General features: G+C 38.6%; 1 protein-coding gene across 4 annotated transcripts in view; it reads left to right on the top strand.

The window, feature by feature from the left end:
- The first annotated feature begins 1,820 nt into the window (after positions 1–1,820).
- Positions 1,821–17,781, top strand: part of SLC27A6 (solute carrier family 27 member 6) — a 43,426-nt gene continuing 27,465 nt past the window's right edge. For 3 of the 4 annotated variants that reach the window (XM_057404379.1, XM_057404376.1, XM_057404375.1), the window contains exons 1-4: positions 1,821–2,566; positions 11,528–11,734; positions 13,687–13,845; positions 14,889–15,013. In XM_057404379.1, the coding sequence (XP_057260362.1) occupies positions 2,053–2,566; positions 11,528–11,734; positions 13,687–13,845; positions 14,889–15,013 (1,005 nt within the window). In that variant the 5' untranslated portion in view covers positions 1,821–2,052. The remainder of the gene's footprint in view (positions 2,567–11,527; positions 11,735–13,686; positions 13,846–14,888; positions 15,014–17,781) is intronic. The other variant, XM_057404377.1, reaches the window with a different exon arrangement.

Below are 17,781 nucleotides of genomic sequence, written 5' to 3'. Positions count from 1 at the left end.
CACTGACACTTCAATGACACCAATTTTCTTGCTTCTGTGATAAAGCTCTAAAAGACACTAAGGAGATCCTTAGACATAAAGACTTGGGCAGAAGTAGGGAAGAAGCTAGTGACTGAGTACCACACAGCCACTAACTTGTTCACACACTGACTCCACCCCACCAGAGTGGGATGGGGAGAATCAGGAACAAAAAGTTAAACCCATGGGATGAGGTAAGAACAATTTAATAAGGTACAGTATCATACTACTAAAAATGAAAATGGAAATAACAAAGAGATATATATTAAAAAAAAAAAAAAAAACAAAAACTCAACCACACAAAACCCCCAACCAAACAACAGTGATGCACAATACAATTGCTCATCACCCACTGACCCAGCACTTTGCCTTGTTGAACCTCATCCCACGGGCCACAGCCCAGTAATTCAGCCTGTGCAGATCTCTCTGCAGAGCCTTCCTACCTTCCAGCAGATCAACCTAATGTCATCCACAAATTTACCATACTTGATCCCTTCATCCAGATCATCAGTGAAGATAATAAACAACACTGGCCCTAACACTGAGCCTTGAGGGTCACCACTAGTGACCAGTGGCCACCTGGATGTGATACCATTTACCACCATTCTTTGGGCTTTGCCATCCAGTTTCCAACCCAGAAAAAAATACATCTGTCCAAGCCATGAGAAGACAGTTTCTCCAGCAATATAGTAAAGGAGGATTCTAGAAAGAACCTAGTGATGAGTTGTTGTTACTATTCAGGCTTTACTACTCTGTTCAGGGATTCTACTAATACTTGTGCTAGTCAACTTCAAAAAAAGGTTAGCATATCCCTTCAAATATGGGATTCCCTCCAAGCTGTTCATAAAGTTCAATGAGAGTCTGTAAGAAGTACCCTCTGGTATATAAATTTCTGTTTTGTCCAGAGATGACATCCCTCACTGAGTCCAAAGTGCACAAGTAACAGAGCAAGCTGGCTTGGTGTCTAAAGAAGACCACCAAGACCAAACTGTCAGCTTTCAGATCTCACAATTAAGACATGCCACGGTCTACATAACTCCAGACTCAGGGGAACTAAAACAGGTAAATTCTATGTTATGCACTGAGCCACGGGAGTATTTTGCAAATCAGCAGGTCACCAAGAGCAGTGGGTGCCAAGTCACCAGCATGTTCAAGTGCTTGGGGTACAGATCTCTGAAATATCGGGATCAGCACCGTGCCCAAGTGTGACCGCTTCGAGGCATACCTCCCTTAGGACAAAGGCGACATTTGTATGGTGTGCTAACCCTCAGCCTTGGCCCAGCCCCGTTTCCAGGGGGACAGAGCAGCTCCTTTGCTAGACCCGCGGTAGTTGCAGTGCTGGTCTCCTCAGTCTAAAGCTAATCCGGGGGCCCAGGTGGGGTGTGAGCACAGGCAGCGGGCTACCTGGGCCGCTATGGTGACAGCGCCTGGGCGCCGAGCCTCAGGGACCAGCGGTGGTAACTTGACTTCTCGGGGCTGAACCGCTGCAAGCAATGAGGGATCAGTCCGGTGGGGGGGGGGGGGGGGGGGGGGGCACTTGCCCTCCCGGGGATGGGGTCCATCGCTCTGCCGCCGCCTTACCGAGCCTTCCTGGCTCCCGGCGGTGGAGTGAGGTGAGGGAGCACACCCCGCCTCACACAACCGGCTCAGGGAGCAGTCCCCGCCACCACGCCAGCAGCAGCCCAATGGAACCCGTGCGGCGGAAGCCTCGCCTCGCCTCGCCTCACTGTTCCACCCACCCTCGCCTCTCCCGCTGGGGCCTGTCGCCTGCACGTGCCCGGCCCACCGCAGCAGGCGTGGGCTGAGCCGGGCGGGCGGGTCCGGGCGGCGGGGCTGTAGCTGAGACTCCCCAGCTGCCCTACAGCTGCTTCACCAGGAGCTGCTGCTGGCTTCCGCTGGCGGTAGCGCACCGCCCTACAGGAGGAGAGGGCAGGAGAAGCGCCAGCCCTTGTCGGCTTTCTCCGCAGACTTGGCACTGTGCCTGCCCGCTCCCCGCGTCCCGGCTCGTGTGCGAAGCTGCCTGGCTGTAGGGAAATGAGTGGCTGGGACGACCTTTATCCTCTCCTAGTGCTGCCCTCCTGGGTACCGGGCGCTGCCGCCGGAATTGTCTCCATGTACCTCATGCAGAGGGTCATCTTCCCCTACTTCTGGGCAGACCTGAGGTACCTGCTGAAAGTACTGATGTATGGGCTGAGAGTGGAGATGTACCGGCTGCAAGGGAGGATTTTCACCATCCTGGACAAGTTTGTGAAGCTGGCTGAGAAGCAGCCCCACAAGCCGTTTCTCATCTATGAAGGGAAGGTGCACACCTACCGGGATGTAGACAGGAGAAGTAATAGGGTAGCGCAGGTCTTCCTACACCATGGGGCTCTGAAGAAGGGCGACACAGTGGCCTTGCTGATGGGCAACGAGCCAGACTTCATCCATGTGTGGTTTGGACTGGCCAAGCTGGGCTGCGTGGTGGCTTTTCTCAACTTCAATGTCCGATCCAGATCTCTTCTGCACTGTGTCAGTAGCTGCGAGCCCAAGATACTGGTTGTGGGAGCAGGTACAGTATATGCTTGATTTGTGCATCCAGAGTTTAATGCCACATATCCCCTGAGACTGTCTCTCCAGCTTCTTTATTGAAAATCTGCTTTTAAGATTTTCACAGAATGAAAGAAACCTAGGGCTAGAAGGAGCTTCAAGAGGTGATAAATTGTAAGCCTGTAAGGCAGAATCAAATACTTTGGGGATATCGGTTTAACATTTACTTCAAAATGATTGTTGCAAGAAAGTTTGCAACAGCTCAGTACAGCCTGTTCCAAGCAGTTAATTGCTTCAGTAGTTCCCTCATGTACCTCAGAAAAGATTTAAATGGTCTGTTAATTTCCCATTCCTTTTTAAAACATCGGTTTTAATCTTACTTAAGCCATAAGTTTTGTTCTCCTGTACTACCTCCCCTCCTTTCTAGTGATCAAAACCACTCTGCAAAATCGAATATCTAAGCTTAGAATGTACAATCTCTGCTGCACAACTGTTCACAGTCTTCTAGGGACTAAAATTGAGGATTTTTTTTTTACAGGTGTAGCACATAGGGAATTGATTTATAGTAACCAACTTACTCTTGGTGTTGGATTGTAGAAGAAATTGAATAGGAAATAACAGTGTTACGTAAGTTTCCAAAGAGTACTACATTTTTACTGAGTTCTTCAGAAGAATTTAAAATCTTATGTAGGCATACTGTGCATTTTCTGTGCAAAGTAGGCTTCAATTGTGTATAAATTGAATGTATAAACTGAAGGCAGATCCAAAATCTAAACTTGCCTTAGTATTTATGCTGAAGTGCAAGTGAACCTGAAATGCTAAAAGATCACAGAGAACTTTGACATTTAGTTTGAGGACAGTATTTCAGGATATTAAATGGTAATGTTGTTTTATCTCTCTAAAATTATTATTTATAGTCTAACCTGCCTTACTCCATTTCACGAGTTCTTGCTTTTTTCCTATTACACAGGATGTAGGATTTTGCATCCATGACACCTAAATAGCGGAATTTACTCCCATTTATTCTCTGCTGCTAAAAAATTGAGCTTTCAAAAACATACTTCAGATATTTCGCCTTGCATGTTTCGTAATTATAAATTTTGCCATTCTGATTCTATATGGTATGCTGTTTTAAGAATGGTAATTAAACCAAGAGAATGAAACAAAAGCCAACTTAAATATAATCCCAAAACACATGTCAACAGTGCTTCTGAACTGACTAATTTGCTTTCTTACTCAATAAAAAACACCCTAATTTAACACAGTGTCATGAATATGTGCTTTTGCATGTATAGATTGAAGAATGGAATTCAGAATTCAGTGAATTCTTGTCTGTGGGAGAACTTTGGATCAAAACTTTTATCTAAGAGTATCTTTATTGAAATGAGAGGTTAACTAATGAATGAAAAAGCCATTAGTGAAGCGGAAATGGGATCTGTTTCTCCAGTCCTCACTGTTACCAGCAGCTAACAGTAAGAGTGACTGTGTTAACTAACTTTATGAGTCTGCTTCTGCTCATGAAAGAATAGCTATGTGCAGACAGGTAATACCAAAGGTATATCAATAAATTAGCCTCTGAGCTGGACTTTTGTATGTTGGTCTTACTAAGTTATTCATGTGTTTCAGTCTCTGCATTACATCTGTCAGTCCCTTGAACCTGCAGGGCTCTGCACTACTCTTTTTTTTGGGACTTACAGGCTCTTTTTTATCTCTGTCTGTGAAACAAGGTGAAGTTCTTCTATGTCCTTGGTTACTGGCCATGTCTTATGGAAAAGAAAACTCTCTTAAGGACTCCAGGTTTTGCAGCTGAAGGTTCATATACCATTTGGTGACTGTGAGGACTAACTCATACCACTCTTGAAACCAAAACATATTATGCATAATTATTGTACATGGCAATTTCTCCTTTATGTTTGTAAAAATTGCAGGACACTGTTTAACACTGAGGTTATACAGTTGGATAATTCTCAGAGGTCTGTAAACAGCTTTTCATCATGTGTTAGTGTGTGTTTCAAGGAATTATCCTTACCAGTAAGAATGACTTGAACTTTGCTGTTTTGCTTTTGTGGCACAGTTTTCCACAGGATTGTGCATAACTTGAACATAGTAGATTTTTTTTGCAAAATATTTACACTAAAAACAATCAACCTGTGGTCCATTATCTATCATTGTCATAGTCAGGCATCATGTTTGGCAACTAAGATTGTTTTTTTAATCAGAGATTAGTATGTAATGGCATTATTTCTGGATAGTGGAAATTCTAGTTTAAAAAATACGTATAATTTTTACTGTCCACAAACAAACATGTGCTTGACTTTGCAATTCCATTTCTTTAACAGTTACAAAACAATCTTTTCAGTATTTTGGATGACCTTTGAACTTGTTCATATACTGCAGCACAGCAGAAATCATCCACTTAACATTTTGCCCATCGACTGTGCTCAGCAAGACCAAATTTGAAATTCTTGTCTGTAATGGCACATTAAATCAGGAACCTGTATTCAAATCCACTTAATATTAAGGTTTGTTTTGTTTCAAAGGGAACCTTGCACCTTCTGCTGATATCAGATCAGCAGAATATTTGTTCCCACAGATGATTGTTTATTATTAATCTTTCCTGCTCAGAACAGTGGTGCAGCCTTTCTCTGCGAGAGATGATTGCATCTTGGTACATGGCATTTTTCCAAATGCTTTTGTTTTTTACAAATGTGATACCTCTATCCAAATGGGCTCAGTACTGTTTGTGGCTGCATTTTCTTCCACGCCTTGTTCAGTGTTTCATGCTGCCTCTTGCAAGATGACTTTAATTTGTGGAATTTGTACTTTCTAATTCTCTTTTGTGCCTGCATATTTTTCAGAGGTTGTGGTTTGGTAACCTGGTCCAATTAGTATCATCTTGTCTTTCCTTCAGCACTTGCAGTCAGACTTCTTACAATTTCCTGATATCTTGATTGCTTCTTCTAACTTTAGAGGAGTCTTCCAATAGTAATTTAGTTTTGGGGGTTTGGTTTTGACTTACATATTCTACAAACTTTCTTCAACTGAATGTTTTATTTTTAAGTCAAAAATATGCTATAAAACCATTAAAATTTCTCCTTGTTTCTTATGTGAAATGTCTGTCACTAAAAGGCTGAATTTTTTCTATGATCACAGCAAAATAATTTAGTAATCTAGTAACTGCAGGTTGTAAGGCAGATACAGATTCGCTCATTTACAGATATTCAGAGTTTGTGTTCCTGTCCAGTATTTCCACTAGCCTTTGTGCCAGAGGGAGCTTTTGCTTTATCTACTTTCATTTGCCTGCTATGTTCCCAGAGCAGTTACCTCTTGCTTTAATTTAATACTTCTATTCCCAGAAATACTGTCTACCACCACTCCCATTCTGGGGAATGTTGAAAAAGATTCAAAAATTGGAGTTTAAAACTGCATTTTAATAAAACAACCATTAACCAACATGTAAGTAAAGTAGGAACTTGGAGAAAAAAAGCAGCTGTATGCCCATCTATCAGGACCACACAGCAATCTGACCTTTTAAAAGGTATTGGTCCTTAGCTACATATGTTATGAGATTATGCCACCTTTACTTGTTAAAAAAATGCTGGTTAAACAGCGGAATAAGATACTGCTTAAAATAAAGGCACCTTTTAAGGCAATGTGTCCTTTCTAGAAAATATTTATATTCATTGGAGTCTTGCTTGAACAAGGGATTACATTTTGTTTTTTGGACAGTAGCTGTGTAACAGCAATACTACTAAACAACACTTAAAATTCAGTGACCCACCGGAAGGTACAAATGGAATTTGCCAGTGCATTTATAGTGTTGCTACTTGGTAGAGTTCAGGTTTTAGTAGGACACCTCTGATTGTCATCATGACTTTTGATGTGAGGATTTAACTGTGAAATGACTATTATTTAACTGCATGGGATTGATTTACTGAAGTCTTGATAGCAAAGGCTATTCAGGAAGTGTACATGCTGCATGGACATGTGTGGGCAGCCTGCTCTATGTGGGCCAGCTTGAGCAGAGATGTTGGACCAGGATGACCTCCAGAGGTGCCTTCCAAACACAGCTGTTCTGTTATTCTGAAATCCTGTACAGAACTGCATCTGCCATTCCTGGGCAGGATTCTTTACTCTTGATGCACCAGCAGTGCTTTCTGCTACTTCTGAGTGCATTCTGAATTTCTTTCCATCTAAGCGCAGAATCAGGGTCTGTAACTGTCAGGAGTAAAGTTCAGACAGAAGATAACCTGTGTCCTGGAGAGAGTGAACAGTCCTTTTTGGTATGTGTGAATTAAGGTCACATGGTACTATATACAAATAGCAGTATTATCTCTTATGTCTTAGTAACTGAGAGAGAAAAATAATGAATTTTACCAAAACTATCTTTTGTTAACTGTTTGGAATAAAAAGCTATTTAGACTGAAACATTTAGGACAAAGAAACCATAGAAAACCTACAGAAGACGCTCTTACTTGCCGTCAGTCACCATGTCTTTTAGATCACTTGCTTTTACTGTCTCTGTCTGAGGTGGCCTTTAAATGGAAAACAGCGCTAACCGTGATTCCCAGGCTGGTTTCTGTTTTACTACCTTTACTGCCTTCAGTGACATTTCAAAATACAAACACTGATCCTGGGCCAAACCAGACCTTTAATTTCTGTTATTATTACTTAGTGAAAATAAGTGCTCTGTGTAAGGAGTCACTTGGGGCATCAAATACAAATAACAATTATTTTCTGAGGCTGATGTAGGGAAGAGTTTGGACTTGCCATGGCTTACTGAGCATATCACCCAGGGTACACATCAAAGCTATGTAAAAAAAAAAATCATATCATACAGTTTCCTTCCAAGTAACTTTCTGTTCAGTACAAGTTGATCTCATAATCTGATGTATTCCTTTCATCAGTGTAGGATTGTGTCCTTGCCAACAGGCTGCATTGTTTCTTTGCTGAAAAATAACATAAAAACCCTTTTGTGCAACTTGAAGCCTAGGACAGGAATTAAAGTGAAAACATATTTTCCTTGCTTTCTGAAAAGATGTGAGTTACATATCCATGTAACCAGTTTAATGGAAGTTACACAAACTTTTTGTTGAACAACGAATTCTTTAAAAGCAACAGTGATAAAAAGGCAAGAAAAAAAAAAAGCGGAGGAACATATTTATCTTGACGAATGGCAGGGATTTTTTTGTTTGTTTGTTTTTCCCAGTAGAAAGTAAATAGCAAATGGTGAATATTCATATACAAACCATCTATGAATGCACGCAGATACACACAGAACTACTAACTGCATTGCCAAACTTTAGATAAGCAGTCATTTCTTCCAAAACAAATAAAGGCCTGAATATACTTTCGGACTGTAAAAAGTAAACAAGCACTTTAGAGAAACCATAAGATTAAATAATTGCTTTCCTGTATGGTAAAGTACACGTACCAGGTACCTCTAGACATAATCAAACTTTAGCTCCTCCAAAAGGGCTGTTCTTTCCTGACACATGAGCAAGATAATACATAAAGACTAATAAGCCCTATACAACATCTGGCACAGAGGTTCTTTATGGGGGGACAAAACATTAGTTGGTTAATAATAGAATTATTCACTGGAAATATGTTAGTACAACTGAAAGTTACCTTTAAAGACCCCATGCTCCTTCCAGAAGTAATTTTCAGCTTCTGGCACTTTAAATACAGCTGTTTTAAATTACCTTTTCTTATTCAGAAAATCACTTCTTGTTTCTGCTATTCTCTGCTATCTAACTAGAAATTTCTTTCAAGATAGCATATAATTACAAGCTGTTTACGTATTGTTCCAAGTACTAGATTCCTGAGCACAGAAGAAAAACTCTTTTAGAATTAATTCATAGTTCAATTGTAGTCGAAAAATCAAGCAAGCCTCTGTGCAGCATCAAAAAAAAAGATTTTATGAGTGAATACTTACAGAAACAATAAACAACATGTTTGTTTTATTTGAAGCTAACTCTTAATTATTTAGAGTAAATATGTTTCATTCTACTAAAAGGGAGCTATGCCCTCCTGTCATTCTTGAATCTTAAATTATTTTGTCTATAGAGTTGAAATCAGTGATTACTATCTTTCTTCCTTTGAAGGAAGGAAATAAAAGGGGTGGGGGGAGAAAAAGTCTGTTCTTTTTGGCAGTTTTGCACTTCGTGTTACTCAAATACGCAAAGAACTTGGTGCACATGTCATCTAGAACTTCTGAATGCCTGTTAGGATTTAAGAATATTTGTGAGTTTCTTCAGGTCATGCAGTCCTAAAAAAAATGTCATCTGTATACATGTTAAGAATTGGTAAGTAATTGTTGTGGTTTAAACCCAGCCAGACAGCTCGTTCACTCACTTCCCCCCCTTCTTGACCTCCCCCTACTCCCGGAGGGACAGAGAGGAGAACTGAAAAGAATGCAACTCCCATGGGCTGAGATAAGAACTGTTTAGTAACTAAGGTAACAAATCACTACTGCTACCACCAATAATAATAATGATAAAAGAAATAACAAGGGAAGAGAATACAACACCTCACCACCAGCTGACCAATAACTCACCCCCCCCAGCCTGACCAAGCACCGACCGATACCTCCTCCAACCCTGCAGTCCTAGCCCTTCTGGCTAACTCTCAGTTACATCCTGGGCATGACGTGCTGTGGTATGGAATACCTCTTTGGTCAGTTTGGGTCAGGTGTCCTGTCTCTGCTTCCTCCTGGCTTTCCCTCCTCCCTGGCAGAGCATGAGGCTCACAAAGTCGTTGGCCAAACCAAAACATCATTTTTATCAGCTTTGTTCCCAGGCCAAAAGTCAAAACACAGCACTGCACCAGCTACTAAGAAGGAGAAAAATGACTGCTACTGCTGAACCCAGGACAGTAATACAGTTTCATTGCTTTCAAAAACGTAAAAAGCAAAACAATTTAGGGAAATGCAAGAAGGAGTGAATTTATCTATGTAAAACAAGGAAATGCTGCAACAATCACAGCTACAGCCACTTCTAACGTGTGTTTCTTTTGCTAGGTTCTCAGACTGAGTTTCACCTACAAAAATTATCATTTGTATATTTAGGAGATATATGTCTATACATGTGGGTAACAGGAAGACAAAAATGAAGAAGAAAGAAATAAGTATATAGTTATTCTGTCACATTTGATTGATTAACAGCTGGTTTTCACTAGAAACAATACTGTTGTATTTTCATATTCATTACTTAAAAATTACACCCTAGTTTCATAATATGACAGCAAAACAGAATTATTATGACAATGAACCTTGACTCTCAGTGCTTCAGGTTTCCTGCAGTTAACACTATTGTCCTTAACATTATTTTATGTTCACATTTTTCTATTCTATTGCTATATTTAATGGAAGGAGTTGATAATCCAGTGATTTAAACGGAAGGATATCTGTCTTTTAGCTTTTCATAATTATTTGGGTGATTCCTTCCTGAAATCACTCTGCAGTACAAGGAAGTTAGAACGCAAAAATTTTAATGTCATACTTCATCAGATCTATTTGCTAAGCATCCATAAAATATATAGGACTTGTACTCTGTAGGGTTTAGGTTTGTAAGACGTATGTTTATTTGGCAGCAGTAGGCTGATCTCTGTTATAGTAATAGAGATTAGTATGTCATTCATTAAAATACATAAAGCAGTCTGTCATTAGGAAAGTAGTTTTCTGAAAGATGAAATATCTTCAGGTATTTTAATGTGAAATTTATGCAAGAGGTTTCTGCTGGTGGTATCCATATTTGCACTTGATGAGGATTTGAAGTACTGGCTCTGGCAACGCCTCATTATAAGGTTCTGTGTGAGTCATGTCAACTTGGTTTATTCTTCTCTAAAACCTGAGATAGTAACATAAATTTATACCCTCAGGGGTATTTGTAACATTAATTACATAGGCTGAGATCTAGCAAAGCACTTAAGTGTAAATGATTCTTTAAGTATATGGGTAGTTCTATTGAAAGCAGTATTCCTGTTCTTGATACTGTTCCTGGATTAGTACTTCATTGCCAATGAAATGTTCTGAGAAAGTGATAGCTTGTAAAAATGCTTAGAAACATAAACATAAATACCAAATGTATTAGTTAAGGATTGGCCTCTATTTATATTTTTCCTTTTTGTTTAATCTGGGGCTCTGTCATAGTTTTCTTCCTGATAAGCCACCAACATAGACTTTAGTTATGCTGCTGTTTTTATTTTATAAAAGTGAGTTTGTATTTATTTTCCAGTAAAACCGAATAGAAAAATGTCTTTTAGTGAAGGAACGGCTTTCAGTGAATGAATATGGGATAAAAAAATAAACATAAAATAAAACTGTCTGATACACCTAAAATCAAACTCATTAAGGTATCTAAAACACTCAAAGTACTACAAAAATAGCCACATGGTTCTTCAGCAGTGTCTGAATAAGCCACAGGCCTGTATCATATTTCTATTCTGTGAAATTCAGGTTCCTACATACATGATAGTTTATGTGTTTTTAAATTAGTCACTTCTGTGCTTTGTTAAAAAATACCACTTGATGAGAGATTGCTGTTGAGGGCATTCATGGAAAGCTGTACTCCAATTACCAGCTATGTATGTATTTGCCTTGCTTCTTCAACAGATTCTTTCATTTTATTTGAAGTTGAAACTTAACTACACTTCATTCTGGTCTTAGCAATGACCAAGGATTATCCAAAATGAGGTGGGATGCAGCAGCTAGGAATAAAGGCTCACCATTTTGGCTTGAGGGCTAGTTGGCCATTAGACCTTGTGGGGTCAGCAGTATTTCTACCACATCATATCATGTTTGCAATGACTTTTTGTTCTAGTTCATCATTACTTTACTGAATTTATTTATGCCCATGGAGGTGACTTTCATTCCTCTTTCTAATATAAAGAATAAAACTAACAAAACTTTTTTGGGGAAGAATATTTTATTTGATAGTTTTCTGAAGAGATGATGTAACTTTATATTATGTTAATTTTTAAGATTTGCTTGGGACACTGGAAGAAATTCTTCCTGACCTCCAAAAAGATATTAGTGTTTGGATAATGACGAAAGACTCCATTTTTTCAAGTGTGCATACCCTTTTAGACAAAATAGAGGCTGCATCTGAAGACCCTGTTCCAGTTAATCGACGCTCTGCCAACAACCTCAAGTCATCTGTTTTATACATATTCACTTCAGGAACAACAGGTACAAGAGTCTATATTTTTCTTCAGCTTTCATCTAGAAACTTTAATTTTCCAAAACTCTTATCTTTTGGTTCATCTTTTCATAAGAGAATATCATGTTTCTCATTTAGAAACACTATAAGCATCTTTCTTGTGACTGTTTATATTCAGTGATGGGCTTTTCTGTCTTTTTTTTTTCCTGCCACATTGTACAAATACTACCAGAAGCTTTACCTCTTGTTAGTTCACAGCTAAGGTGTACATAAAACATTTAGCATTTTTTGTGTGTTTGCAATTATAGTAAGTACTATTTTCTGATCACATACCACTGCCTAACTAATATAGCTAACATCATAACTAGAGCTTTAAAAACAATCTTCAAACAACCAAATAAACATTTGTTTTTTCTTCATTAAGTCAGATTCTATGCAGGTCACTTTAGAGGCAGAAGATAAGATTATTTAATTTATTTGCTTCATGTTCTGGGGAAAAACAGGAAATAAAAAAGTCTTGAACAAAAAAATTAGGGAGTTACAAATATTGTCAAGAAGTCAGGTATGCTTATAATACTACTAACATAAACATGGATGATCTTCTGGTTAAAAGTAAGGACTTCTAGCTAAAAAATATGATAGAATTCTCCAGGTAGGACGATTTTGTTCTTATAGGTGCATTCAGAACATCTGTGTAAAGTCTGAAATGTTAGTTATGTAGAAATCAAATTACTTTTGAATGCTTATGTGTATTAAATTAATTTACACTGACCCACGTGACTAAAGGAGTAAGGTTTGTTTATTCTGAATAATGTGGAATAACTAATTCTAATCCACAGTAACTGAGCATTTTCACGCTTCTAAATAAAGCAAGCGCAGTGTTGCTCCTAAAATCAATGACCAGAAAACTTAGTTAAAATAAGTAAGTATCTTGCAAAGTCTGTATTTAGCTGCCTGCAAAGGCAGAATTTAAAAAGTCAAGAATTTGTAGAGCATTCCTTTCTATAAGTGGTTCACCGGCAACATTGATTTATTGCCTTTTCTCTTTGGTATGATGGGTTTTGAAATAGCTTTAAAGTGTAGCTACAATCTCCACAGATTACACTTCCAGTTAAGAGCTCCAGGTAAGTCTTCAGATGGATGGTGGCTGCACTGTCATAGGTGAGAAAACTTGCTGAACCATTAATTTTTTTTAAATTTTTAATGTTTTAAACAGCGAGAATTTAAGCATTTTGAGTTCTCACTGTTCATCATCAGGACTCAGCCTAAAATTTGTGTCTGTATGTGAGAACATATATGAAGCAAGAACACAATCCCTACTCAAAATAATGGGTACCAGATTAATAGCCCAAGAAGCTATTGTGTGAGTCTGTGCTTTGCTGAACGGAAATTCTGTGTTGAACCTGAAGAAACTCGCTAAGAAGAACCTAACTGGAGTGGACTTTTTGCTGGATTTTTGTAGAGTTCTAGAACAAATAGGTAGACTTAGGTGTATGCATCTTAGATAAGCACCCACTATGTGATCTACTTTGTCTAGATCCCATACCTTTCTTAATTACATTACGATCAGTATGACTCTTGCCTAGAAGAGATCTAGTGTAATGCCTCTTTATGTTAAAGGAAGTCTGTATGTACAGTAAATAAGGAAGTCTGTATGTACAGTAAATGCTTTTGGCCCTTGTTTGGCTCTGTAGAGTTTGATAGCATGCTAACCATGGCGTTTCTTCATTTTCCAGCTATCTGAATTGATTTGACATTAGATTAACTAACCAACATATGAGGTTACAAACTGGTTTATGTATCTTTACGTGTACAGAACATGCATGCAATACTGTATTAAACAGCCAGTTTTCTATTAGCGGCCATCTAAAGAGATGGCTGAAAATTTGGTCAGGAATAAACAATTGATTCTTTTATATTTTACAGATCTTCCACGGGAAAAAAAAAAAGTGTTAGGCATGGATTTATGTTTTCATTACAGGTCTTCCAAAGGCTGCAGTCATAAGTCAGATGCAAGTTCTTAAAGGAGCTGCTGGACTGTGGGCTTTCGGTGCTACTGCAGATGATATCATTTATATTACTCTGCCTCTTTACCACAGCGCAGCATCTCTTCTTGGCATTGGTGGATGCATTGAGTTGGGTAGGGTTTGTTTTGCTTACTTGTATTCATACAGAATATGAATATTAAAAATATTACTAAAATGCATAAAACATACTTAGGTTCACTGCCATTTGGGAAACTAATGCTTTTCTAAAATCAAATGAATAATCTTTTTCAGAATAGCTTTATATTTCTGTATTTTGGGGGAAGATGGTTGTAACAGTGAAGGATCTCTTACAAGCGAACTTTGTGGTATGGGAGAAGAATTAGTTACAGTCATTTGTGTCACAGATGTTTTTACTCTCTTTTATCTTTAGGTAAAAAAGACCTTAAGGACCTATGTAATACTTTGGCAGTGTGTATCCTGCAGTAGTGTGTACCGACTAGGCACTGGGTAGTGGAATAGAACTAAAATGTATTTTGATGAAAAAAAGACTTAACAAATGCATGTATAGTAAAAATTCAGCTTTGTCACATATCATTAGATGATAGATAATTTTTTCCAGTTAATTTGCATGAAGTTTTGGCACAGACAATAAAATACGTATTTTACTGAGGCACCGTAAGTGTCCTCAATGACTTTTTTCTAAAAGATTTATTTGGAATTTGATGGCAAGTATTTCATGTTTCCTGAAGCAGCATGGACAAGTCAGAGCATGGGAAAGATCATTTGGTTATGTGTTAATTCTGTCTGAATCTGCATTGATGAATACTTCTTTTGTTGAAAACTTAGTTTCTGTGATACCCAAATGATTTTCTAATTCAGATTGACTTTTCTGGATATTTTCAGTTAAATTCTTTTGAATAATGTAACAATACCAACAAAGATAAGCTGTATTCTTGCTTTTAACCTTTTATCTATAGGTTTACTGTCTCACCAAGTAGGAGACTGGGTTCGTTCCCCTTCTTTGCCTACCAGATTTGAACACAAGTTTTCTAATAAAAAGACCTTTAATACCAAATAGTTCTCTGAACGAGGCTCTTCATTCCTCTTATGTTCTATTTTCTAGAAATAGTGGACATAGCTAGCTAAAGTGGCATATAGAGAAAAATGTTTTATTTCCTTTTCCGTTTCCATAAAGGTGCAACCTGTGTGTTGAAAAAGAAGTTTTCAGCTAGTCAGTTTTGGAGTGACTGCAAAAAGTACAATGTGACTATCATCCAGTATATTGGAGAACTGTGCCGTTACCTTTGTAGCCAGCCAATGGTAAGTGGAACCAAAGTGACAGTGATTTGTGAGTAAGAAATATGTACATTTATTGTTCTAAATGTGGTTATATTAAAAGCCTGTCCTTCTGCTCTTTATTTTTTTTTTAATGTGGGGTTCTTTGAATATTTGGTGATCTGTAGACTGTAAAAAAAAAAAAAAAAAGGCTTGAATCAGGAAGACGTTAGATGCTGTGGAGGGACTCTTCATTAGGGACTGTAGTGATAGGACAAAGGGTAATGGGTTCAAACTTAAACAGGGGAAGTTTAGATTGGATATAAGGAGGAAATTCTTTCCTGTTAGGGTGGTGAGGCACTGGAATGGGTTGCCCAGGGAGGTTGTGAATGCTCCATCCCTGGCAGTGTTCAAGACCAGGTTGGACGAGGCCTTGGGTGATATGGTTTAGTGTGAGGTGTCCCTGCCCATGGCAGGGGGGTTGGAACTAGATGATCTTAAGGTCCTTTCCAACCCTAACTATTCTATGATTCTGTGATTAAAAGAATTCAAGACTGAAAACAGGTGCATTATCATTTGGTGAAAAAATATTATTTCACAGAGTATCACAATTTAAGTTCAGAAAACCAGGATTGGTGTTCCATTTCTTTTCAGAGTTTTCAAGACTTTGCTTCTTGGCACATATGAGGGGTCTCAAGTTTTGTAGGTTATGTTTTTGCAGGAGCACAAGAAATAATCTGGAAACTGTGTTTGCAGTCTGTGTGATTAATTGTTCCCCTCTTCTGTCCTTTAACAATACAGTTAGAGGATGGCATTTTGTTTTACCCATTTTATCCTGTTCAGCATCTTAAAGCAAGAATGATAGATTATTCTATTTATTGCTTTATGTGATTTATTATGTGATGATTAAATTGCCTTATTGATTTATTTTTATAGTAGCTGGCATGTCTAAACTCTTTGCTTTGTGAGGCACTGTAGATTTTTTGGTTTTGGTAGGGTTTTTGCTAGCTGGCTAAAGAGAAGAATAATGCTCCTTAACAAGAAAAATTAAATTATAAAATGAAGCAGTTTGATGGCTAGGTCCTTGAAGAAAAATAGTAAATATTTGTCATACTAAATCTGTAAGAGAAACATGTTCACAGAAATAAGTGGAAGGATTTAAGTATGTCAAATAATCTGCTGTTATTTTTCAAGTAGACAAAATAATTTGCCAAATTGTTATCTCTCTTTAAGTTTCATTTAAGTTTCATCTTTGTGCAAGCAAGGCATTATGGGTTATTCTGTTCACCTGTTTTATCACACAATATATAGGAGTGATATTCTATAAGCAAGTCTAATAGCTACGATGATTAACCTAACAATGATACATAACACAACTATAAGTGCAATACTTTAAACAGCAGTGTTTGACTCAACCTGTAATGCCCCGTGAAGACAACCATCTAGTTATTCTTAGGATATTGCTCATTTACTATTGCTGGGTAAGCTGAGCCAGGGTTCTCAGCTGTGCGTGCATCGAATTAGCATAATCAGAGAGACTCATACAACACATTCCATCAAACTCTTCACATCCATGTCCCTGTTCCAACAACAAAAGGTTCTGCAGTGTTGCATGTCTTACAGAGTCAACATTAAAACAAATCAGAAATTGCCTTCGATGTAGAATTGTCTGCTTAGCAACTCAGCAACCCAGTCTGCTTAGTTGAGCCAAGGCCCCGGCTGAAGCACTTACAGTGATTTGGCATATTATGATTGGATACATGTTTTGAAGACCCTTAGTGACTAACATATAATTGGTTAAACACAGGTGTGAGAACTCAACCTTGAAAGCTTGCCAACAGTCCACAGTTCTCATTAACTTGGTGAATTCCAGCCTCTTATCTTGCTTGCTTAAGCTTCTTCGGGCCTCCCATGGCCTTGCTGTATCTTTCAGGACTATTCAAAGTTTATGTACCACTTATGCATTCTCCTGTGAGAACACTGTCTCCACATCTTCCCCCTTTATGTTTTATATACGGTTTGGGTGGCCCTACTTGAGCAGGGGATCTGGGCTAGATTATATTTCCAACATATGCCAACTAGAGGCTGCCTGGGCCTGCCCCTTTTTTCTGCTGTATGGCTCTCTGATAACAGGCTGTATAGCTCTCTGATCCTTCACATCAAGGTCTGGCATGGCATGTGTCCCCACCGCTCCACGCCTGCTGGGTTGCAGCCAACAGCAGAGCTAAAGGTTCTTCTTGGTGGCAAACACAGAAGCCAACCCAGTCTTGCCCTTGATTGTGGTAGCAGGCATTTGGTCAGCCTCAGTCCTTGCACCTTGTTGTCAATGCACAGTTTCACCTGCTTCATCCAGTAACAAGTCGCTACTACAGCAAGGCACACACACATTTACATTAGCAGAGTAACTATTACAGGGTGCAGCAGCATGTTGAAGATGCTGATGGCAGTGAAGGACTAGCCAAAGAAATTTCTTACCAGTGGAATTCTCCCCCCTCTTAATTTGTTCCATCACCTGCTTTATAACACTACCATTGTATTAAAATTTTTCTAGCTTTTGCCTTAGCATTTTCTAGCAGCTACTGCAAATTTCCATACTCTAACATCTCTTTTACAAGTGACAAATCTATACAATACAAGGTGCAGTTTCTTATTAGCAACTAGCTAGTAAATACAGGTGGTTTTATACACAAAATCACAACCTCTAATAATAGCTATTTTACAAGCACACATATTCAGGATGTTACTTTTCAGTTGCCCCCAAGTGATGTTTTGCAGTTATTTGTTCTTTCTCTTCCTCTATCTCATTCTGCTTG

This window comes from Pezoporus wallicus, unplaced genomic scaffold (genome assembly GCF_028554395.1).
Source record: "Pezoporus wallicus isolate ANWC-B61680 ecotype Strahan unplaced genomic scaffold, APGP_CSIRO_Pwel_v1 contig_7293, whole genome shotgun sequence".
Classification (NCBI taxonomy): Eukaryota; Metazoa; Chordata; class Aves; order Psittaciformes; family Psittacidae; genus Pezoporus; species Pezoporus wallicus.
This window is presented reverse-complemented; position numbering and strand designations above follow the sequence as displayed.